This window comes from Aotus nancymaae, unplaced genomic scaffold (assembly GCF_030222135.1).
Source record: "Aotus nancymaae isolate 86718 unplaced genomic scaffold, 86718_ANA_hifiasm-v0.15.2.pri h1tg000006l, whole genome shotgun sequence".
Lineage (NCBI taxonomy): Eukaryota > Metazoa > Chordata > Mammalia > Primates > Aotidae > Aotus > Aotus nancymaae.
Window position 1 is genome coordinate 25,931,473 of NW_026988417.1, and position 19,748 is coordinate 25,951,220.

The following is a 19,748-nucleotide window of genomic DNA, read 5'->3' on the forward strand; positions in this document are numbered from 1 at the left end:
TGTAGTGAGTGCTCAGAAAATGTAGCTGTTATGAGTGCGTTTAACTTTGCTGACTGCTACATCTGAAACTCATACATGGCTTTGGCGCTCATGGCACTGTTCTCTCCCTGTATTTCTCAGTATGGAGTCTAAGTTTCTTTCATGGGCCATCTACCTCTCTCTCTCTTTTACTATCTCACTCTTGTTCTGCTCTTCTTCTCTTTTCTCACTTTTACTTAAGAGGTGCCATTTGCTTTTATGATTCTGTCTAATTACTCTAAAATATCTCCAGTTCTGACCTCTCTCATAATTACCTCAAGCTTAATATGTCCCAGCCTGATCTCACTATTTTATCTTCCTATGCCCACCCCCCAAAAGAAAAAAAATGAGGGGGGAGATCCAAGATGGCCGCTTAGGAGGAACTCGGGAATGCAGCTCCGAGAGAAAACACAGAGGGTGAGTGGACGCCGTATTTCCAGACTGATTTTTACTGCCCACAGACCAGGAGATTCACACGCAGAGAAGCCACACGGGTCGCCAGCGCCGCTGGCGCCGCTGGCTTGAACGGTGCAGCCGCTGGGCCGGCACCCTGAGGCAACCGCTCACTGTACAAAGTGAGAGAGTCTGAGTCCCCTATAAGCCAGCAAGGGGAGCTGAAACGGGGAGCCAGGCCAGCGCCACGAATCTCAGAGCCGCGGCTTTAGCCAACGCAGCGGCTCCGGAGGCAGATCAGATGAGACGGTGTCCCCTCTTACCCAGCAAGAAGACCTGAAACACAACTGAAACCGGGACGGTCCAGCTCTGTGGAGGAGGGGCGTTCTCCATAGGCACCCTGCTGTTCTCTACCAAGGCAATCCGCCACTACAGAGACTCCGTCACTACAGGGGCGGGCCAACATAGCGGAAGCAGTTCTAACTACACCCAGAAGTTCACACGGAAGCTGGGTGGAGCCCACAGCAGCTTAGCGAAGCCTCTGCAACCTGAGTGTGACTAGGCTGCCACCTTGTGGGCAGGGAAAACAGCAACCGCACAGGGGAACATCATAAAACCGTAACTCCCTGGGACAGAACACCTGGGGGGAAGAGCAGGGGGTTTATGAGTTCTGCCACAGCAGACTTAAAATTACCAAAATCAGAAAGACAACAACTACAAAGTCAACAGGTGGATAAATCCACAAAGATGGGAAGAAACCAGCGCAAAAAGGATGAAAACACCCAAAACCAGAACACTTCTCCTCCTACAAGGGATCACAACTCCTCACCAGCAAGGGAACAAGACTGGATGGAGAATGAGTGTGATGAAATGACAGAATCAGCTTTCAGAAAGTGGATAATAAGAAACTTCCGTGAGCTAAAAGAACATGTTCTAACCCAATGCAAAGAAACTAAGAACCTTGAAAAAAGACTTGACGAAATGCTAACGAGAATGGACAACTTAGAGAGGAATATGAGCGAATTGATGGAGCTGAAAAACACAACACGAGAACTTCGTGAAGCATGCACAAGTTTCAACAGCCGAATTGACCAAGCAGAAGAAAGGATATCAGAGGTCGAAGATCAACTCAATGAAATAAAACGAGAAGGCAAGATTAGAGAAAACAGGGTAAAAAGGAATGAACAAAGCCAACAAGAAATATGGGACTATGTGAAAAGACCTAATCTACGTTTGATAGGTGTACCTGAATGTGACGAAGAGAATGCATCCAAGCTGGAAAATACTCTTCAGGATATTATCCAGGAAAACTTCCCCAACCTAACAAGGCAGGCCGAGATTCAAGTCCAGGAAATACAGAGAACACCACAAAGATACTCCTCTAGAAGAGCAACCCCAAGACACATAATCATCAGATTCACCAGGGTTGAAATGAAGGAGAAAATACTAAGGGCAGCCAGAGAGAAAGGTCGGGTTACCCACAAAGGGAAGCCCATCAGACTCACTGCAGATCTCTCAGCAGAAACCCTACAGGCCAGAAAAGAGTGGGGGCCGATATTCAACATCCTTAAGGAAAAGAACTTTCAACCCAGAATTTCGTATCCAGCCAAACTAAGCTTCATAAGTGAAGGAAAAATAAAATCCTTTGTGAACAAGCAAGAACTCAGAGAGTTCATCACCACCAGACCAGCTCTACAAGAGCTCCTGAAGGAGGCACTACACATAGAAAAGAACAACCAGTACCAGCCACTCCAAAAACACACGAAAAGGTAAAGAGCATCAACACAATGAAGAATCTGCATCAACCAAAGGGCAAAACAGCCACCTAGCACCAAAATGACAGGATTGAATTCACACATAACAATATTAACCCTAAATGTAAACGGACTAAATGCCCCAATCAAAAGACACAGACTGGCAAATTGGATAAAAAGCCAAAACCCATCAGTGTGCTGTATCCAGGAAACCCATCTCGCGTGCAAGGATACACAAAGGCTCAAAATAAAGGGATGGAGGAAGATTTACCAAGCAAATGGAGAGCAAAAAAAAGCAGGAGTTGCAATTCTCATCTCTGATAAAATAGACTTTAAAGCAACAAAGATCAAAAGAGACAAAGAAGGACATTACATAATGGTAAAAGGATCAATGCAGCAAGAAGAGCTAACGATCCTAAATATATATGCACCTAATACAGGAGCACCCAGATACATAAGGCAAGTTCTTAAAGACTTACAAAGAGACTTAGACTCCCACACAATAATAGTGGGAGACTTCAACACACCACTGTCAATATTAGACAGATCAACGAGACAGAAAATTAACAAGGATATCCAGGACTTGAACTCAGACCTGGAACAAGCAAACCTAATAGACATTTACAGAACTCTCCACCCCAAATCCACAGAATATACATTCTTCTCAGCACCACATCACAGCTACTCTAAAATTGACCACATAATTGGAAGTAAATCACTCCTCAGCAAATGCAAAAGAACGGAAACCATAACAAACAGTCTCTCAGACCACAGTGCAATCAAGTTAGAACTCAGAATTCAGAAACCAACCCAGAACCGCACAGCCTCATGGAAAATGAACAACTTTCTCCTGAATGTTGACTGGATAAACAATGAAATGAAGGCAGAAATAAAGACGTTCTTCGAAACCAACGAGAATGAAGACACCACATACCAGAATCTCTGGGACACATTTAAAGCAGTCTCTAGAGGAAAATATATAGCAATAAGTGCCCACATGAGAAGAAAGGAGAGATCTAAAATTGACACCCTATCGTCAAAATTGAAAGAGCTAGAGGAGCAAGATCAAAAAAAATCAAAACCTAGCAGAAGACAAGAAATAACTAAGATCAAAGCAGAATTGAAGGAGATAGAGACACGAAAAACCCTTCAAAAAATCAATAAATCCAGGAGCTGGTTTTTTGAAAAGATCAACAAAATAGACAGACCACTAGCCAGACTAATAAAAAAGAAAAGAGAGAATAATCAAATAGATGCAATAAAAAATGACAAAGGGGATATCACCACAGATTCCACAGAAATTCAAACCATCATCAGAGATTATTACAAACAACTCTATGCACATAAATTAGAAAACCTGGAGGAAATGGATAAATTCCTGGACAGCTGCCTCCTGCCAAGCCTAAACCAGGAAGAAGTCGAAACCCTGAATAGACCAATAACAAGGTCTGAAGTCGAGGCAGCAATTAAGAGCCTACCACCCAAAAAAAAGCCCAGGTCCAGATGGGTTCACAGCCGAATTCTACCAGACATACAAAGAGGAACTGATACCATTCCTACTGAAACTATTCCAAATAATCCAAAAAGAGGGAATCCTTCCCAAATCATTTTATGAGACCAACATCATCCTAATACCAAAACCTGGCAGAGACTCAACAAGAAAAGAAAACTACAGGCCAATATCCAGGATGAACATAGATGCAAAAATCTTCAATAAAATAATGGCAAGCCGATTACAACAGCACATCAAAAAGCTTATCCACCATGATCAAGTAGGATTCATCCCGGGGATGCAAGGCTGGTTCAATATACGCAAGTCTATAAATGTAATTCACCACATAAACAGAACCAAAGACAAAAACCACATGATTATCTCAATTGATGCAGAGAAGGCCTTCGACAAAATTCAACAGCCCTTTATGCTAAAAACCCTCAATAAACTAGGTATCGATGGAACGTATCTCAAAATAATAAAAGCTATTTACGACAAACCGACAGCCAATATCATACTGAACGGGCAAAAACTGGAAGCATTCCCTTTGAAATCTGGCACTAGACAAGGATGCCCTCTCTCACCACTCCTATTCAATATAGTACTGGAAGTTCTAGCCAGAGCAATCAGGCAAGAAAAAGAAATAAAGGGTATTCAATTAGGAAAGGAGGAAGTCAAATTGTCTCTATTTGCAGACGACATGATTGTATATCTAGAAGACCCCCTCATCTCAGCCCAAAAACTCCTGAAACTGATAAGCAACTTCAGCAAAGTCTCAGGATACAAAATCAATGTGCAAAAATCACAAGCGTTCCTATACACCAATAACAGACTTAAAGAGAGCCAAATCAAGAACGAACTGCCATTCACAATTGCTACAAAGAGAATAAAATACCTAGGAATACAACTAACAAGGAATGTAAAGGACCTCTTCAAGGAGAACTACAAATCACTGCTCAACGAAATAAGAGAGGACACAAACAGATGGAGAAACATTCCATGTTCATGGTTAGGAAGAATTAATGTCGTGAAAATGGCCATACTGCCCAAAGTAATATACAGATTCAATGCTATCCCCATCAAGCTACCAATGACCTTCTTCACAGAACTGGAAAAAACCACCTTAAACTTCATATGGAACCAAAAGAGAGCCCGCATAGCCAAGTCAATTCTAAGCAAAAAGAACAAAGCAGGAGGCATCACACTACCAGACATCAAACTCTACTACAAGGCTACAGTAATCAAAACAGCATGGTACTGGTACCAAAACAGAGATATAGACCAATGGAACAGAACAGAGGCGTCGGAGGCAACACAACATATCTACAACCACCTGATCTTTGACAAACCTGATAAAAACAAGCAATGGGGAAAGGATTCCCTGTTCAATAAGTGGTGTTGGGAAAACTGGCTAGCCATATGCAGAAAGCAGAAACTGGACCCCTTCCTGACACCTTACACTAAAATTGACTCCAGATGGATTAAAGACTTAAACATAAGACCTAACACCATAAAAACACTAGAAGGAAACCTAGGCAAAACCATTCAGGACATAGGCGTAGGCAAGGACTTCATGACCAAAACACCAAAAGCATTGGCAACAAAAGCCAAAATAGACAAATGGGACCTAATCAAACTCCACAGCTTCTGCACAGCAAAAGAAACAGTCAATAGAGTGAATCGGCAACCAACAGAATGGGAAAAAATTTTTGCAGCCTACCCATCTGACAAAGGGCTGATATCCAGAATTTACAATGAGCTAAAAAAGATTTACAAGAAAAAAACAAACAAGCCCATTCAAAAGTGGGCGAAGGACATGAACAGATACTTTACAAAAGAAGACATACATGAGGCCAACAAGCATATGAAAAAATGCTCATCATCACTGGCCATTAGAGAAATGCAAATCAAAACTACATTGAGATACCATCTCACACCAGTTAGAATGGCAATCATTAAAAAATCTGGAGACAACAGATGCTGGAGAGGATGTGGAGAAATAGGAACACTTTTACACTGTTGGTGGGAGTGTAAATTAGTTCAACCATTGTGGAAAACAGTGTGGCGATTCCTCAAGGACCTAGAAATAGAAATTCCATTTGACCCAGCAATCCCATTACTGGGCATATATCCAAAGGATTATAAATCGTTCTACTATAAGGACACATGCACACGAATGTTCATTGCAGCACAGTTTACAATAGCAAAGACCTGGAACCAGCCCAAATGCCCATCGATGATAGACTGGACAGGAAAAATGTGGCACATATACACCATGGAATATTATGCAGCCATTAAAAACGAGGAGTTCGCGTCCTTTGTAGGGACATGGATGAACCTGGAAACCGTCATTCTCAGCAAACTGACACAAGAACACAAAATCAAACACCACATGTTCTCACTCATAGGCGGGTGTTGAACAAGGAGAACACATGGACACAGGGAGGGGAGCACTATACATGGGGGTCTGTTGTGGGGGAGTGGGGGGGACAGCGGGGGGGTGGGGAATTGGGGAGGGATAGCATGGGGAGAAATGCCAGATATGGGTGAAGGGGAGGAAGGCAGCAAATCACACTGCCACGTATGCACCTAAGCAACAACCTTGCATGTTTTTCACATGTACCCCAAAACCTAAAATGCAATAAAAAAAATAAAATAAAATAAAAAAATAAAAAAATAAAAATTAAAGAGAAATTAACCGGAAAAAAAAAAAAAAAAAAGAAAAAAAATGAAACTAAATTAAAAAACAAAATCCAAAACCCACCTATTTCTTTCTCAGTTAATTGAATTATCATCTTTCCAGTAACTCAGGGTCATCCTAGATTTCTCTCCACCTTGTCCCCACCTCATCTAATTAAGTCACCAGGGCCTTCTAATTTTATCTTCCAAATACATTTGGGACCCTCTCTTCCACACCATCACTACTGCCTTGTCTCCTTTCAGTTCTTGCTATCTCTAGCTTGTTAATTGCAACAACCACCTAACTGGTCCCTCTTCCCACAATCTTTTTAATTTTGTTGTCTTTTACAATGCTTACTAAGTTTTACATCTAAAGTGAAAATCTGCAAATTGCTACTTTTCTCAAGTGTTCTTAATGGCTTCCCATCTCTTAAAAAGTAATATTCAAGCTTCTCAACATGACATATGAGGACCCGTTGAGTCTGATCCCTGCACAGTCTACCTCCTAGCTTCATTTCTCACCATTTCCCATCTCATTTTGGAATCACAGCAATATCAAACCATGTATCATTTATACCCACAGCTACATACTCTCACGAAAGCACTGTGCTGCTTCCTGTCTCATCACTTCTCATGTTCCCATGCTTAGAATAGCCCATCTAACCTTTCTTCACCTGGCTGTCATCAAGCTCAGTTCAGGCATGATCCTCTTTCAGGAAGCTTTCCCTGAATCCCCAGGTTAGGCTAAGGGCCCTTCCTCTAGACTCCCTTAGTACCTGGCCTAAAATCTTTGGTATCCCTAGCTATATTATCTTGATATTATTTGTTTATACCTTATCTCCTCCTCTTAATTGCAAGCTTCTTGTAGTTCAGAACTACATCATTCATTTTTGTTCCTTCAGTATCTAGCATGTAATAGGACTGTAATGAATATTTATTTGAACTCAATTAGAGGTTTGTTAATTTTAATTTTATGTATTACCATTGTTATATCTATTACCCCGAAACTTACTTTTATAGTAACTTTTTATATTTATCTAAGAAGCAAGAAATGAGAACAAATAAAATAGCCTAAAGAGATGAATAGCCCAAATAGATGTCCGTGGACTCAAGTTCCTTCTCTCCATCCATAAGAGTTTTTCAACTTAGTTTAGAATATATTAGCATTTACTTAGCACATATGTCTAACAAATTGATTAACTCTTTTTTATGCTGCCTGCAAAAACAGAAGCATGGAAAGAGGCTGATATAGATATGAAAAATGACCAACAACAGTGAGAAGTAAAAAGAGGACTTCACAAAGGAAAATACAAGAGCTATAAAACAGCATATTAGACCACTCTGGCAAATCAGTCTGGGACCATTTTATGTAAAAGACAGTAATGCTGTGTCCTTTAAGAAGGTATCACTAGATTGCAGCATATTATAATTTAACATCTTTATAATGAGCTCAAGACACCAAAAAAAAAAAAATCTTACTGTAGTGATAATTGTAACAGTACTTGTAGCAGCAGCAGCAAACATTTTCCAAGCAGTAGTATATCCCAGGCAGTGTGTTAAGTATATGACATGTATTAATTCATTTAGTCCTTACAAGAACCTATGAGGAAGGTACTAATATTATCCCTATTTACAGATAAAGAAACTGAGGCATAGAATGTTAACCTGCCCAGCAGATGAGTGACAAAGCCAGGCTTTGAATCCAAACTGTCTGGCTTCAGAAGCAACATTCTTATCAGGATGCCCTACTGCCACGGAAGATGTTGCTGAGCTCATTATAGTGTATTTGGGAAGAAAGAAAAGTAGTTAATATAATGAAAAAGTAAAGGATGTATATAATAGGTTCTAGAAAGATTTTCATCCAGAATGAAAACTGTTTAATCCTTAATGAGATAAGCACACAGCTGTTCATAAACTTAATTCTACAGAATCATTTCTCCTCTCAGGTTGTTTTAGAACTTGCTAGAATCAAGGAGGACTCTTTTTCTCTGGGCAATGATTCAGAAGTTGCTGAACAAGAAGAGACAAAGACCAGTCAATCTTCTGTCCCTCTTTTTTTTTATTAAGGCAATACTTAGCAGCATTTTTATATTACCCATCCTGTTTTGAACTTATGCCAAAGATAGTATTATTTTGAAATCTTAAGGACACCTCTATCACTACTGCCACCAAAACTGGCCCGGCTTTCTTGGTCTCGGGGACTACATGTAGAGGTTAGCCTGCAGCTTTCCGAGACACTTTCAGTCCCTCACCAGGTCAGTGATTATGGGTGGTGGAGGGGGAGGGTGCAGAGGTTTTCTCACCACTATCCCCAACATGCCTGTGATTATTTTCCCTGGGATGAAATGGCAGGCGATGGTGGCATCAGACATTTTGCTTTTTCACTTCATTTGAAGCATCACCAGTGGACAGGTTTCCTCTAGTAGAGTCACTAAATAGCTAGTGAGCAAAATTTCTGAACGGAAGGAGACTTCTCACAAGAATTTCATAAGCTTTTTATATTTTTTGTTGTTATTCAACACATATAAATTGTCTTTATTCAAATATTTATCTAGCCTTGTAGGAAGTTGGGATGGGCATAGCCATTTTAGATTAAGTAGTCAGGAAAGGTGCCTCTGAGGAGGTGGAATATGAACAGAGACAGACTATATGGAATAAGCTATGCAAATAAATAGAATGTTCCAGAAGAGAGTACACAGCATGTCTGAAGGCAGGAATAAACTTGATGATCTGAAGCTCACCAAGATGGCCACTGTGACTGGAAATCGTGAGCAAAGCATAGACTGATACAAGGTGAGGTACAAGAGGTAGATGGAGCTAGGTCAGTTAGGGAGATAGTTGATTTAAAGTCCTGTCTAGTAAGTCCAATGTCTGGGCTTCCTCAGGGAGTTTTTATTAACTTTTCTTCCTGTGAATAGGTTATACTTTCTTATTTCTTCATACACTAGTAATTTTTTTTATTTTTGAAAATGGAATATTTTGAATATTAGACTGTGGTATCACTGGAAATGAGAGTCTTCCTGTCTCCCTCCCCAAGAATTCATTGTTGTTGCTTGTTGTGGGTTCTAGGTGTTTGTTTAGTGACTTTTCTAAATTATTTTTATGAAGATTGTATTTTGTGTCCTGTATGCTTACTGAAGTCTTTATTCTACTAGAGTAACAGTTAGCTAGTGATTTGACAGAAATTTTATCAAACATCTAGAACCAAAAATTAAAAACACTCTCCCAGTCTTTGCAGATTGACTGGGTATTGGGGCACTCCTTCAAGGCTTAGCCAGACCTCAGAAGTAGCTGGAACTACAGGCACACACCACAATGTTTGGCTGATTCTTTTTGTATTTTTTGTGTAGACAGCATTTTACCACGTTGCCAGGCTGGTCTCGAATACCTGGGCTCTAGCAATCTGCCTTTCTCAGCTTCCTAAATTTCTGGAATTACAAGTGTGAACCACCATGCCCAGCTCCGATTAATATTTCTAAATGATCATCCTTTCTACTGTGTAGAATAAAAATGTCACTAGAATGTAAGCTCCAAGAGAACAAGGACCTTACTAGTTTTGGTGACCAACATATCTAGCACCTAGAATCATTCATGGCGTTAAAGTCTGTGGTCAGTAAATATTATTGAATAAGTGAGGGAATGAGTAACAGAATGAACATAGAATACAGAGGAATAAGAATACAAGCAAGGAAACCAGATTTGTAGGAAAAATACACATTTATCTGACTTAATTACAAGTGTTAAACAACCATCATAAATTTGTTAATACCATTTGTTTCCTACGTGACAGAAGAAAACAATTAATTGCCAGTGAATATTGGGTAGGGGAGCTTCAGGACTCTAGAGCAGTAATTCTCAAACCAGGGGCAACTCTCCCAACACACACACACACCAGTCTGAAGACATTTTTGGTTGTCAGCCAGGGGAGAGGGATACTGATAAACATCCTACAGTACATTGGACAGCCCCTTTCAACAAAGATTAGATAAGACTCTTAGAAGAAAAATAATCAAACTATATCATCTTAAATTTTGCAAGTGTCAAATTAATAAATAGCAATGTGATTTGTCATCCATATTAAATAAATTTAAAATATCTCATATCCTAAAATTCATTTGAGATATAACTTTAGACATAAATAGAAAACCTCATTAAAATTTTAAAGTAAGATTTTCAGATTGATATTTAAATGTGGTTAGGTTCCAATGTTTTGTGGAATTTTAACTACTAACATAAAGTAACAAAACCATAATGTGACATTCTAATTCAGAAAGATAATGGAAATAACTAGAAAACAATTTAATCATTGTGCTAATCTCTATTCTTACTGACCTGTCGGCTACATGTGGAATGAGAATAAACAGAGGAAATAATTATTTCAACAAATGAATTAAATAAACTGTACTAAGTAATAATGTGCTTTCAAGTGGGGTGAAGTTGAAGTGAATCAGATGTTCAAGTTATGGTACAACAATAAATGCTATGTATTAATAGAGACAATGAGGAAATGAAGAGAAAATATTTAATAAGTGGAAAGCATGTTAACATTTGGGGTATTTTCTGAGTCACATTTACTATTTATATCTCATCTAGTTCAAGATTTATTTTAGTTGACAATGTTTGCCATTCTGAGCTTTGTCAAAAGCCTATAAATCATTACTTTATAAAGTTATTCACATTGAGTGGAATAGGCAGTTAACATTTTAGACTTTCGTCAGATGCATAAGGAAAGGCTAGAATCTGAAAATAATTACTCATAGCAGACTTGTATAAGAACTCGGAGCCCAGATACCAGATGTGCCCCAAGCATCCTGATGTCTGTTGGAAACACGCTCTTGGGTGGTAGCCAGTTGAATGAAACTTGACCCTTAAAAGGCTGAAGTGATGAGAGGCAAAGGAAAGGATTTTGAAAAACTAGCCAAGAACATGACAACCTCTAAGATCAAAGAAATGTTCTAAGTGGTATGTACCCTACAGTGTTAATGGATTCTTCACTGCTTCTTATTCCTCTGGATTTTGTTTGCCAGAATCTGACTTGTCCTTCAACAAAGCAGACTGTGTAGCCTTTTTTTGGATCCTTAAGCCTGGGCTAATCTTGGCTAAGCTGAAGTATACCTTTATCTAATACTGACAAAAAAAAAGATTTCCTTAGGTTTAAGCCTATACATAAATGTGGCACTTTCCCTTCTGAGAGCATAAAATAGCTATGGGTTATTGAGCATCTGCTGTGTACTAAACACTACACTGGTACACTTTAAATAAATTAACTCCATTGTGCTTTGTCATGCCACCCAATGAAGTTGATCTTGTTTATCTCTGTTTGTAGAAATGAAAAACATGGTTTCAGCAAGGGTTTGTAACTTGGCCAGAGTCACACAGGATTCAAATTCATGTCTATATGACTTCACTAGTCTTTATTCTTTCAACATTGAGTTATCAAGAGCCTTCTGTCCTATATTTTAATTTTATATTTTAATATTTTATTTATAAGCCTTGGTTATGTTTATAAATGCTCAAATTTCCATCAATAACAACATTTACTGAGCATGTCACTTGTAGAAGACACTGTGCTGGATGCCGAAGATAATACACAGTACGAAATGTACTTCTTTCTTCAATAGCTTGTAGCCTAGCTACGTAAAGAGCAGCTACAGATTTCGGGAGTTGGGGGAAATGTAGTAAAAGTCGTGAAACATGACTCATCTTAATACTTGCATCCCTTTTTGCTGCTTAGTAATTCACTAATTCATTTATTGTAAGCTTCCTTATTGAAAGTGCCTTGTCCTGACTAGGGTATTCTTACACTTACCAGTTCCTTAATAAATACTTTTATAAAATGAAAATAATAATAATAATAAGGTCTTCATTTCTGACTACCTTAACCACTTGTTGAAATATTTCTGCAGTGCAGTGGCTTAAAAGAGGAAGGCAAAAGTGTTTTTTAATTAAGACTGTAAGGTTTTTATATATTAGCAATCTGCTTTGAGATTTAATATCTAGAAACATAGTATGTACTTACACTTTTATAAGGCATCAAAATATGTCTCTATTTATTAACTTACTTTTTGGAGTTTTTCTTTCACATATCAACATGTTTCCTGTAGCAAAGACAAACTTTGTAATTATTTGCTAAAAGTTTATAATTAGTAAGGGAAATAACATGAAACTGCAGATGGGGGAGGAAAGTAAAAAAAGATGGGTGCTCACAAGAAGAAAAACAGACTCAACCACAGAATATAGAGAAAGACTTGAAGAAGAAAGATGTTTGTTGAGCTCTCCTTCTAGATGTTCCCTGGAACTGAAGCTGGTGGCTATAGTGTCATTGGGAATATTGACCTTCTAATCTGGTTTTTAATTTTTTTAGTTTCTAGAAGGCAAAGGACCTTTAAGTTGTTAAAGAATCTTACTATTATAAAATCTTTATAGGCACTTTTTTCTTCAAGTCTCACAAATTTTTCCACATTTACTCTAGTCTTAATTGTTAACATCTAATTTTAGAGTTAGATGATACATCAGAGGCAATCTTAGTCCCCTTGTGTGTCAGGCAGGTTACTGAAGCTCAGGAGGTTTGATGACGTTTCTAAGGTTACCCAGCTGGTTTGTGTTAAGCCCACAATGGAACTTTGATCTCCTAACTAGAGACCAATGCTTCTCTTGCTGCTCCTGTACTCAGCCTTTACTCATCTCTTCATTCTGCAAATATATATATATCATCAACTATGTACATGGCACCATGAGTTGTATATGCAGATGAATAAAATATACTTCCTGTTCTCTGGAACAATCTGTTAAGCAGTTAATTCTAACACAAAACATAGTGAAATCATAGTGTTGGAAATATGAACAAAGTGCCATGAGAATGCAGAAGAATGATCATTTAATTATGATTAAGAGATCAGGAAATGTTTGTCTGAGGTTATAGCTGACCTTTGTAAGGTTTTGATGGCTGGATAGGATAGAGAATTATCAAGTTCAGAGCTATCAAACTGTAATGATACTGGTGATGATAAATAATCTAGTGTGACTATACCACAGGGTGTATGGAGTTAGGATAGTATGCCAAAGGGGAGGCAGATGTAGCTCAGGTTGCAGGACATAATCATGAATGTTTAAGGCCAGATCGAAGGTCTTAAATTTTGCTGTGTATACACTTAGCCTATATTACAAGGCTAGAGTGTGAGCTCTAAAAATACAGGGACAATGTAATATTCATTTTAATATCTCCAGAGGCTACAGAGTAGGTTTTTAAATATTGGTTAATTAGATGAAGGTAGGAGCTCAGCAAATATTTAGTAGATGGATAAATAGAGGAAAACACTCAATGGATGTAGAGATTTTTTTCATGGTCTCATTAGTATTTTTGAAAGATAACTTGAGCTCTCCAATTTTAAAAATTGGTTAAGAGAACTGAGAGTTTGGAGAAAGGCATACCAATTAGGAGGCTCTTGCAGAACCATAGGTAAGAGTTTATTAGGGACAGGATTCAGATCGTGGCAGTAGGGAAGGAAATAGAAGGTTAAGAAATGACAGAGGTAGACTCCCTGCAGATGCATATATTCGTTCTCCAAGCATTTAACAAGTACCTGTTATATTCTGGGCACTGTGCTTGGTCTCTGGAGATAGAGATGTATAAATAAAAAATAATTTCTATGCTCAAAGGATTTATTCTACTGGGAGAGAAAAAAACAAGTGATTAAAAGACAGTAAGATAGGAGAAGGAATACAACAATTGTTAAGTACTGATTTTTTGTCAAATATTGTGCTATTCATATTACATATCTTATAATATTTAATCCTCACCACCTCATTGGTGTTGTTCCTACTTTATTGATGAAGGCAAGTTTATCTTTAATCTTTTCAGGGCCCAGAGCAGGAGGAGTACAAATAGAGAGAAGCCTACCTACCATAAGTCAAAATATTTATAAATTATAAATTAGACTCATAAACTGATAAAGTCTACTCTACTTGCCTTGACACATATACTTTGATAACAATCTGGAAGGCCAGGTCTGAATCCAGAGTTCTCAGACTCTTCACCCATCCGTAGCATGTGGTATCCCCCTGCTTCTCATCTATGGCTCCACTTCACACCTTGGACAGGCTTCATTGACACATGTTCACAGCTTCCACAAATAGCCAGCCTTTGGCCACCTCTCTGTCCTAAGGTACACATCTGTATCAGGAGGTGTATACTTTCTTTTCTCTTATCTTCCCTACCAAAGAGAACATGTAGGTCCTGGAAGTTGTCTTAGGAGCCTTTGGCCTCAGAATTTCAGAGTCTTGGGTACCTGGGATATGGTCTGGAGGGAGAAACATGGGCTCTGGGTAAGGGGTATAGCCAGAGGAGGGCCACAGTAGGGCCTTCAGCTCAAACCCTTCTGCCTTAGTCTAAAAGCAGCTTTGGATGAGGAAGCAAGTTAAGTAACATACCTAAGTGTGCACAGGTAGAAAGTGGTAGAGTCAGAACTGTGCAGCAAGAAGCAGTAGTACCTGCATCAGTCAGGCCAAATCAGCTGAAACAAGAGGACTGATTAATGAATTGCTTGGGAGTGAGGGATCAAGGCTATCAGGGAGATCCTTCTAGGAAGATTATTGTTTAAAATCTTGAAGGAGTAGGGCAGGGCCAGGGCCAGAGGTAGAGGACAACATTGCCTACAGCCCTTTTCCTGCACCCAGAGGCTGAAGGGGTGGTGATCAATTTGGCAGAATTAGAGCTGTGCTTATGGGGTACACAGGAGGAATGAAGATGGAAGAGTTAAGTGGTCATTATCCAAAAGGGACAGGAGAGGTACATAATCACATTTAGGTGTAAGGGCTAAGGGAGAACAAGAGAGCAAAGATGACTCAAAGGTTTATTCCCTGAATGACTAGGGAGATGGTGAGTTATTTACAGAAATAGAGACCAGAAGGAGCCTGAGGGGTTACTGGGCTTTTAAAGTTGGTATTATGGGTTAATAATGAGAATGCTGGCAGTGTGAGAGAAAAAACAAGTGTGCAGGGTCTTGGAGCTATATCGAAGGGTTATGCAGAAGAGAGAACTGCCAGAAACAAAACAAAACAAGCACTCACAAAAAACTGGGCAGCAAAAGTTTCTGTGGGACAAGAATCTTGATCTGCCTAGTGTCATCAATGTCGGTAGACTCAAGCTTGACTGAGGTCATTAAGTATGATATACAAAGAAGGGAAACCCCTGGATTTAGCAATCACAAGTTAAGTCCATAGAGATGGAAAACAATTTGCAAGCATTTGAGGATACATAATAAGGGAGTAAAGGAAGTGAGTATAGATAATTTTCAAAGGAAAAAAAAAAAAACAATTAAGCCTGGCTTTCAGAAAAGGAGATTAGAGATTTGTTTGACAGAAAAGTAGGGCCCAGGAAAAAAACTGACTTCTTCTCCTTCTTCTTCCTTCTTCTTTCCTTATTATTTTTTCTTCTTCTTTCTTATTTATTCTTCTTATTACGTGTAAGGATATTTGTAATATCCTTGGCTGAAAGAATGCAGTGAAATAGGAAAGACTAAAGATCTGATTACTTTGATAAGATACACCCACCCCTTGCCTCTACTCTGCTTTGTTAGAGGAGTAAAGAGCAGATGCCACCACTATCCAGCTGAAGACCAGCTGTCCTGAGTAAAGGTAACCCTGTTTATGACAATCACATGAAGCTAGGGCTTCCAGGTCACCCTTCTCAGGTGATCCTCACCTCCACAACGTCAGGGCTCCTCCGCCCTCACCTGGCCTTGTCCTCCTTCCCTCCACTATTTTTCTTCATAGCACTTATAACTATCTGACATGTATTCACTTATTGTTATTATGGTTGTTTTGTCCCTAATAAAATGGCAGATACAGTTCTTAGAACAGTCCCTGGCACAAAGCAGGACACAGCACATGTGTGTGGAATGATGCATGTGCAGCAAGGAGGAAGCCATGGTGAATGGGGCAGGAGTTCAAAGCAGAGCTGGGCAGACTTTACCTGTAACCAGCCAGATGGTAAATGTTTCAAGTTTTGCTGGCCACAAACAGTCCATGTCCCATATTATTCTTTGTTGTTTCTGTAAATAATCCTTTAAAAAATGTAAAAGTCATTCTTAGCTCACAGACCACACATAAACAAGCTGCAAACCTGACCGCTGCTTGTCAGTCACTGTGAAAATTAAGGAAACAAGATTTAGAGCACAAGTGAAGATGTTGGGTGAAAAAGAAAAAGGATACATCCTCCTCTGGACTGTGAGTGAGAAAACAGATGAAATATAAAGAACAGACAAAGGAAGGAGTTCATGTCAGTGGCATCAACCTCCTAGTGAGGAAAAAGTGAAGTCTATAATTAGGTGTTAAACACTTGAAAAGTGAGGAAATTTTTAAAAAATGGGGTGGCTAATCATATAGAGATGAATAAGAAAATTGATAAGCAACATAAGATTCAGCAAGAGTTGGAGAACATGAATCTGTGTGCTAGAAGCCTAGGGAAAACGTTGATCCTGAGAATTTTAACTTGTGAGCTTAAAGCAGTGCTGCACAAAATTCTCGAGATGGTTGGCGTGGCATACCAGTTCAGAATAATTTGGCTTTTCTCATTTTTTTTTTTTTTTTTTTTTGAAACAGAGTCTCACTCTGTCACCAGGCTGGAGTGCAGTGGCTCGATCTCGGCTCACTGCAACCTACACCTCCTGGGTTCAAGCAATTCTTGTGCCTCAGCCTCCTAAGTAGCTGGGATTACAGTCACGTGCTACCACACCCAGCTAATTGTTGTATTTTTAGTAGAGCCAGGATTTCACCATGTTGGCCAGGACGGTCTTGATCTCCTTACCTCCTGATCTGCCTGCCTCAGCCTCCCAAAGTTCTGGGATTACAGTCGTGAGCCACCTCGCCCGGCCTTCTTATACTATTGTTGATAAAATTGCTTCTAGAAACAACAAAGAAGTATGAACTAATTTGTAAATTATAACATCAACATTTGTTTATTAATAAATAATAGCCTAAGCTATTTAAATAAATAGTGTAAGCCCAAAGCTATTCATTTATTAATGGCTAAGCTACATGTTATATGTGAGTTCTAGCATTATTTTTGATTTACAGATTAGGAAACTAAAGCTTAGACAAGTTAAGAAACTTATGCAAAGACACAACACACACACACACACACACACACACACTCTCTCTCTCTCTCTCTCTCTCTCTCTCTTAAGTGACAGAACTGGATGAACCCAACCAAGTTTGTCTGACATCCAGTCCATGCTCTTAGCACAGTAGGGTGCTGATTAATGCATTTCTATCGATATGAAAGGAGTGTCTACTGATAATTCTAGTCTTCACCCTGTCATGTTCAGCATTTTTATATTGCTTTTGATGAGGACACAGTGTACTTATTAAATTTTTCAGTATTGTAGAACCAGGAGAAAGAGAATGCATTAGCTAACAGAATAAGAATTTAGGATTATTATCTCCAACTGGAGTGTTTCACCAAAGAAGAAATGTAATAAAGATAAAAACATAACCCTTTACTGAGGTCCAGAAACAACTGTCTGAGTATACTGTCTTAGCTGTTGGGTCTGTAGGGAGGAAAATGATTATAGGTTTTAGTCACTTCACTTTAAGGACTGCAGTGAACTGTAACTTGTTCAGAAGAAAATAAAATAGGGAAGCTGTTCAAGACGACGTCATTGAAGGAAAAATTAAAGAAACTCATAAAGTCTTGGAGCAAGAAATCATGATGGTGATGGGCAGGAGAGAGAGCAATGTCTTCAAATATTTCTGAACATTTTCACATAGAAGATAAATTAGATTTGTTCTGTGTGACCTTTGTGGTCAGAACTAAGAATAATAAATAGAAATTTCAGGGAGCCAGAGTTTGTCTTACTGTGAGAAAATAGCTCCTTCCAAATTAGACCCATTCAAAACTGTAATGAGTTGCTTTGGGAATTAATGCTCCTGCTATCACTGGACGTGTTTTAAACTGAGACTGAACTCTCATTCATTAGAACTCACTCTATAAGACCTCTAAAGCCCTGGCCAGCACAACATTTTTGCCTCTGCACATGTCACATGAATAAAGCATTTCTATATTGTTTTTTCAAAAAAGTAACTTAGCAGCTTTCTTCTGTACCGTGTTTGCAACCTGATTTAGTAGTGTTAGCTGTATGATAGTATATATTACAAAATTTCTGTTTTGAACTAAGCTGTACAAATTCTAATTTTTCGCTTGACATATGACAAGATGTTCTGCACACCAAGTTAGGCTTTGAGTATTTCTTTGAAAACGATGTGTACTTTACTTGTGTATAATTATTGTCAAAGATTATGCTGAATTTGTATCATATTTCTGCCAATATTTCTTCTAAAGCCATATCCCATGATTAATTTTCATTTAGTTTACTTAACACCCATAGTGTTTTCTGTAAAGCAAATGTTTTCAAGAAGTGCCCTGAAAAGCTCCCTTATCTTTTAGCATATTCAATTCTAATATACACAGTGAAGTTGTTTCAGGAGGGACATAATCTTTTGGCTTTCTGAGACCATTATAATTAGTTCTTAAACTTAATTCTGTGATGTATCTTGTTATGTTTTTGTCCTGTTTGTGTGTACGTATACATACACACACACACATATGTACATATGTATTCAAAGCTTTGATTTCTCAACATTATCAATAGAATGTTAACTGGATATGTGTTTTAAAATCTCTAGTTTGCTTTTCTGAAGTTATTAAAATATCTTTTTATTGTTTACTATCACTAAGTCTTTCTGACATTTATGAACAAAGTTGAAGCAAAAACTAGAAAACCTTTATATTTTCAGTTTTAATCATTTAAAGCTTACCTAATAATCAGTAGGCCTACTACTTATTGAAAAGAAATACTTTTTTTTTTTTTTTTTTTAGGTGTTATCCCTTTTCATGGATTTTCAATGTATGGTAAGTTGGGCTTTAAAAACATGATGTACACCATAAAAACATACAATGTTATCTGTCAATTAAAAAGAATAATGACTGACAAATATAATTGTTTTATTGTAGTAAGACAATAAAGGAAAAAGTAAAGTAAAATGCATGCTAGCTTCCCATAGGGGCTTAATTTTTAAAAATTAATGTTTTTGTTACATATTAGAAAATTAAAAACACCACCACTTTATTTCTAATCACCAACAGGTTATTATGAACATTTTAAAATGTTGAGTTTAGTAGGCCAGGAGTGGTGGCTCATGCTTATAATCCCAGCATTTTGGGAAGCTGAGATGGGAAGATCACTTGAGGCCAGGAGTTCAAGACCAGCCTGGTCAACATAGCGAGACTCTATCTCTAAAAATAAAATAAAATATTGAGTTTAGTATTTTTATGTGTCCAATTTTAAAATTTTAAAAATAAAACCGTAATTGGTTAGGTGATGATTGCTTGACAAATTAGAATTAGAACATAC

The 19,748-nt window shown here is 38.3% G+C and overlaps 1 protein-coding gene across 4 annotated transcripts in view; it reads left to right on the forward strand.

Annotated features, from left to right (window-relative positions):
• Positions 1 to 19,748, forward strand: part of TBC1D19 (TBC1 domain family member 19) — a 185,444-nt gene that overhangs the window by 142,407 nt on the left and 23,289 nt on the right. For all 4 annotated transcript variants that reach the window (XR_001110602.2, XM_012472433.3, XM_012472432.2 and 1 more), the window contains exon 16: positions 19,214 to 19,246. Coding sequence is in view for 3 of the 4 variants with exons in the window: in XM_012472433.3 (XP_012327856.1) it covers positions 19,214 to 19,246 (33 nt within the window). In the remaining variant the exon portion in view is untranslated. The remainder of the gene's footprint in view (positions 1 to 19,213; positions 19,247 to 19,748) is intronic.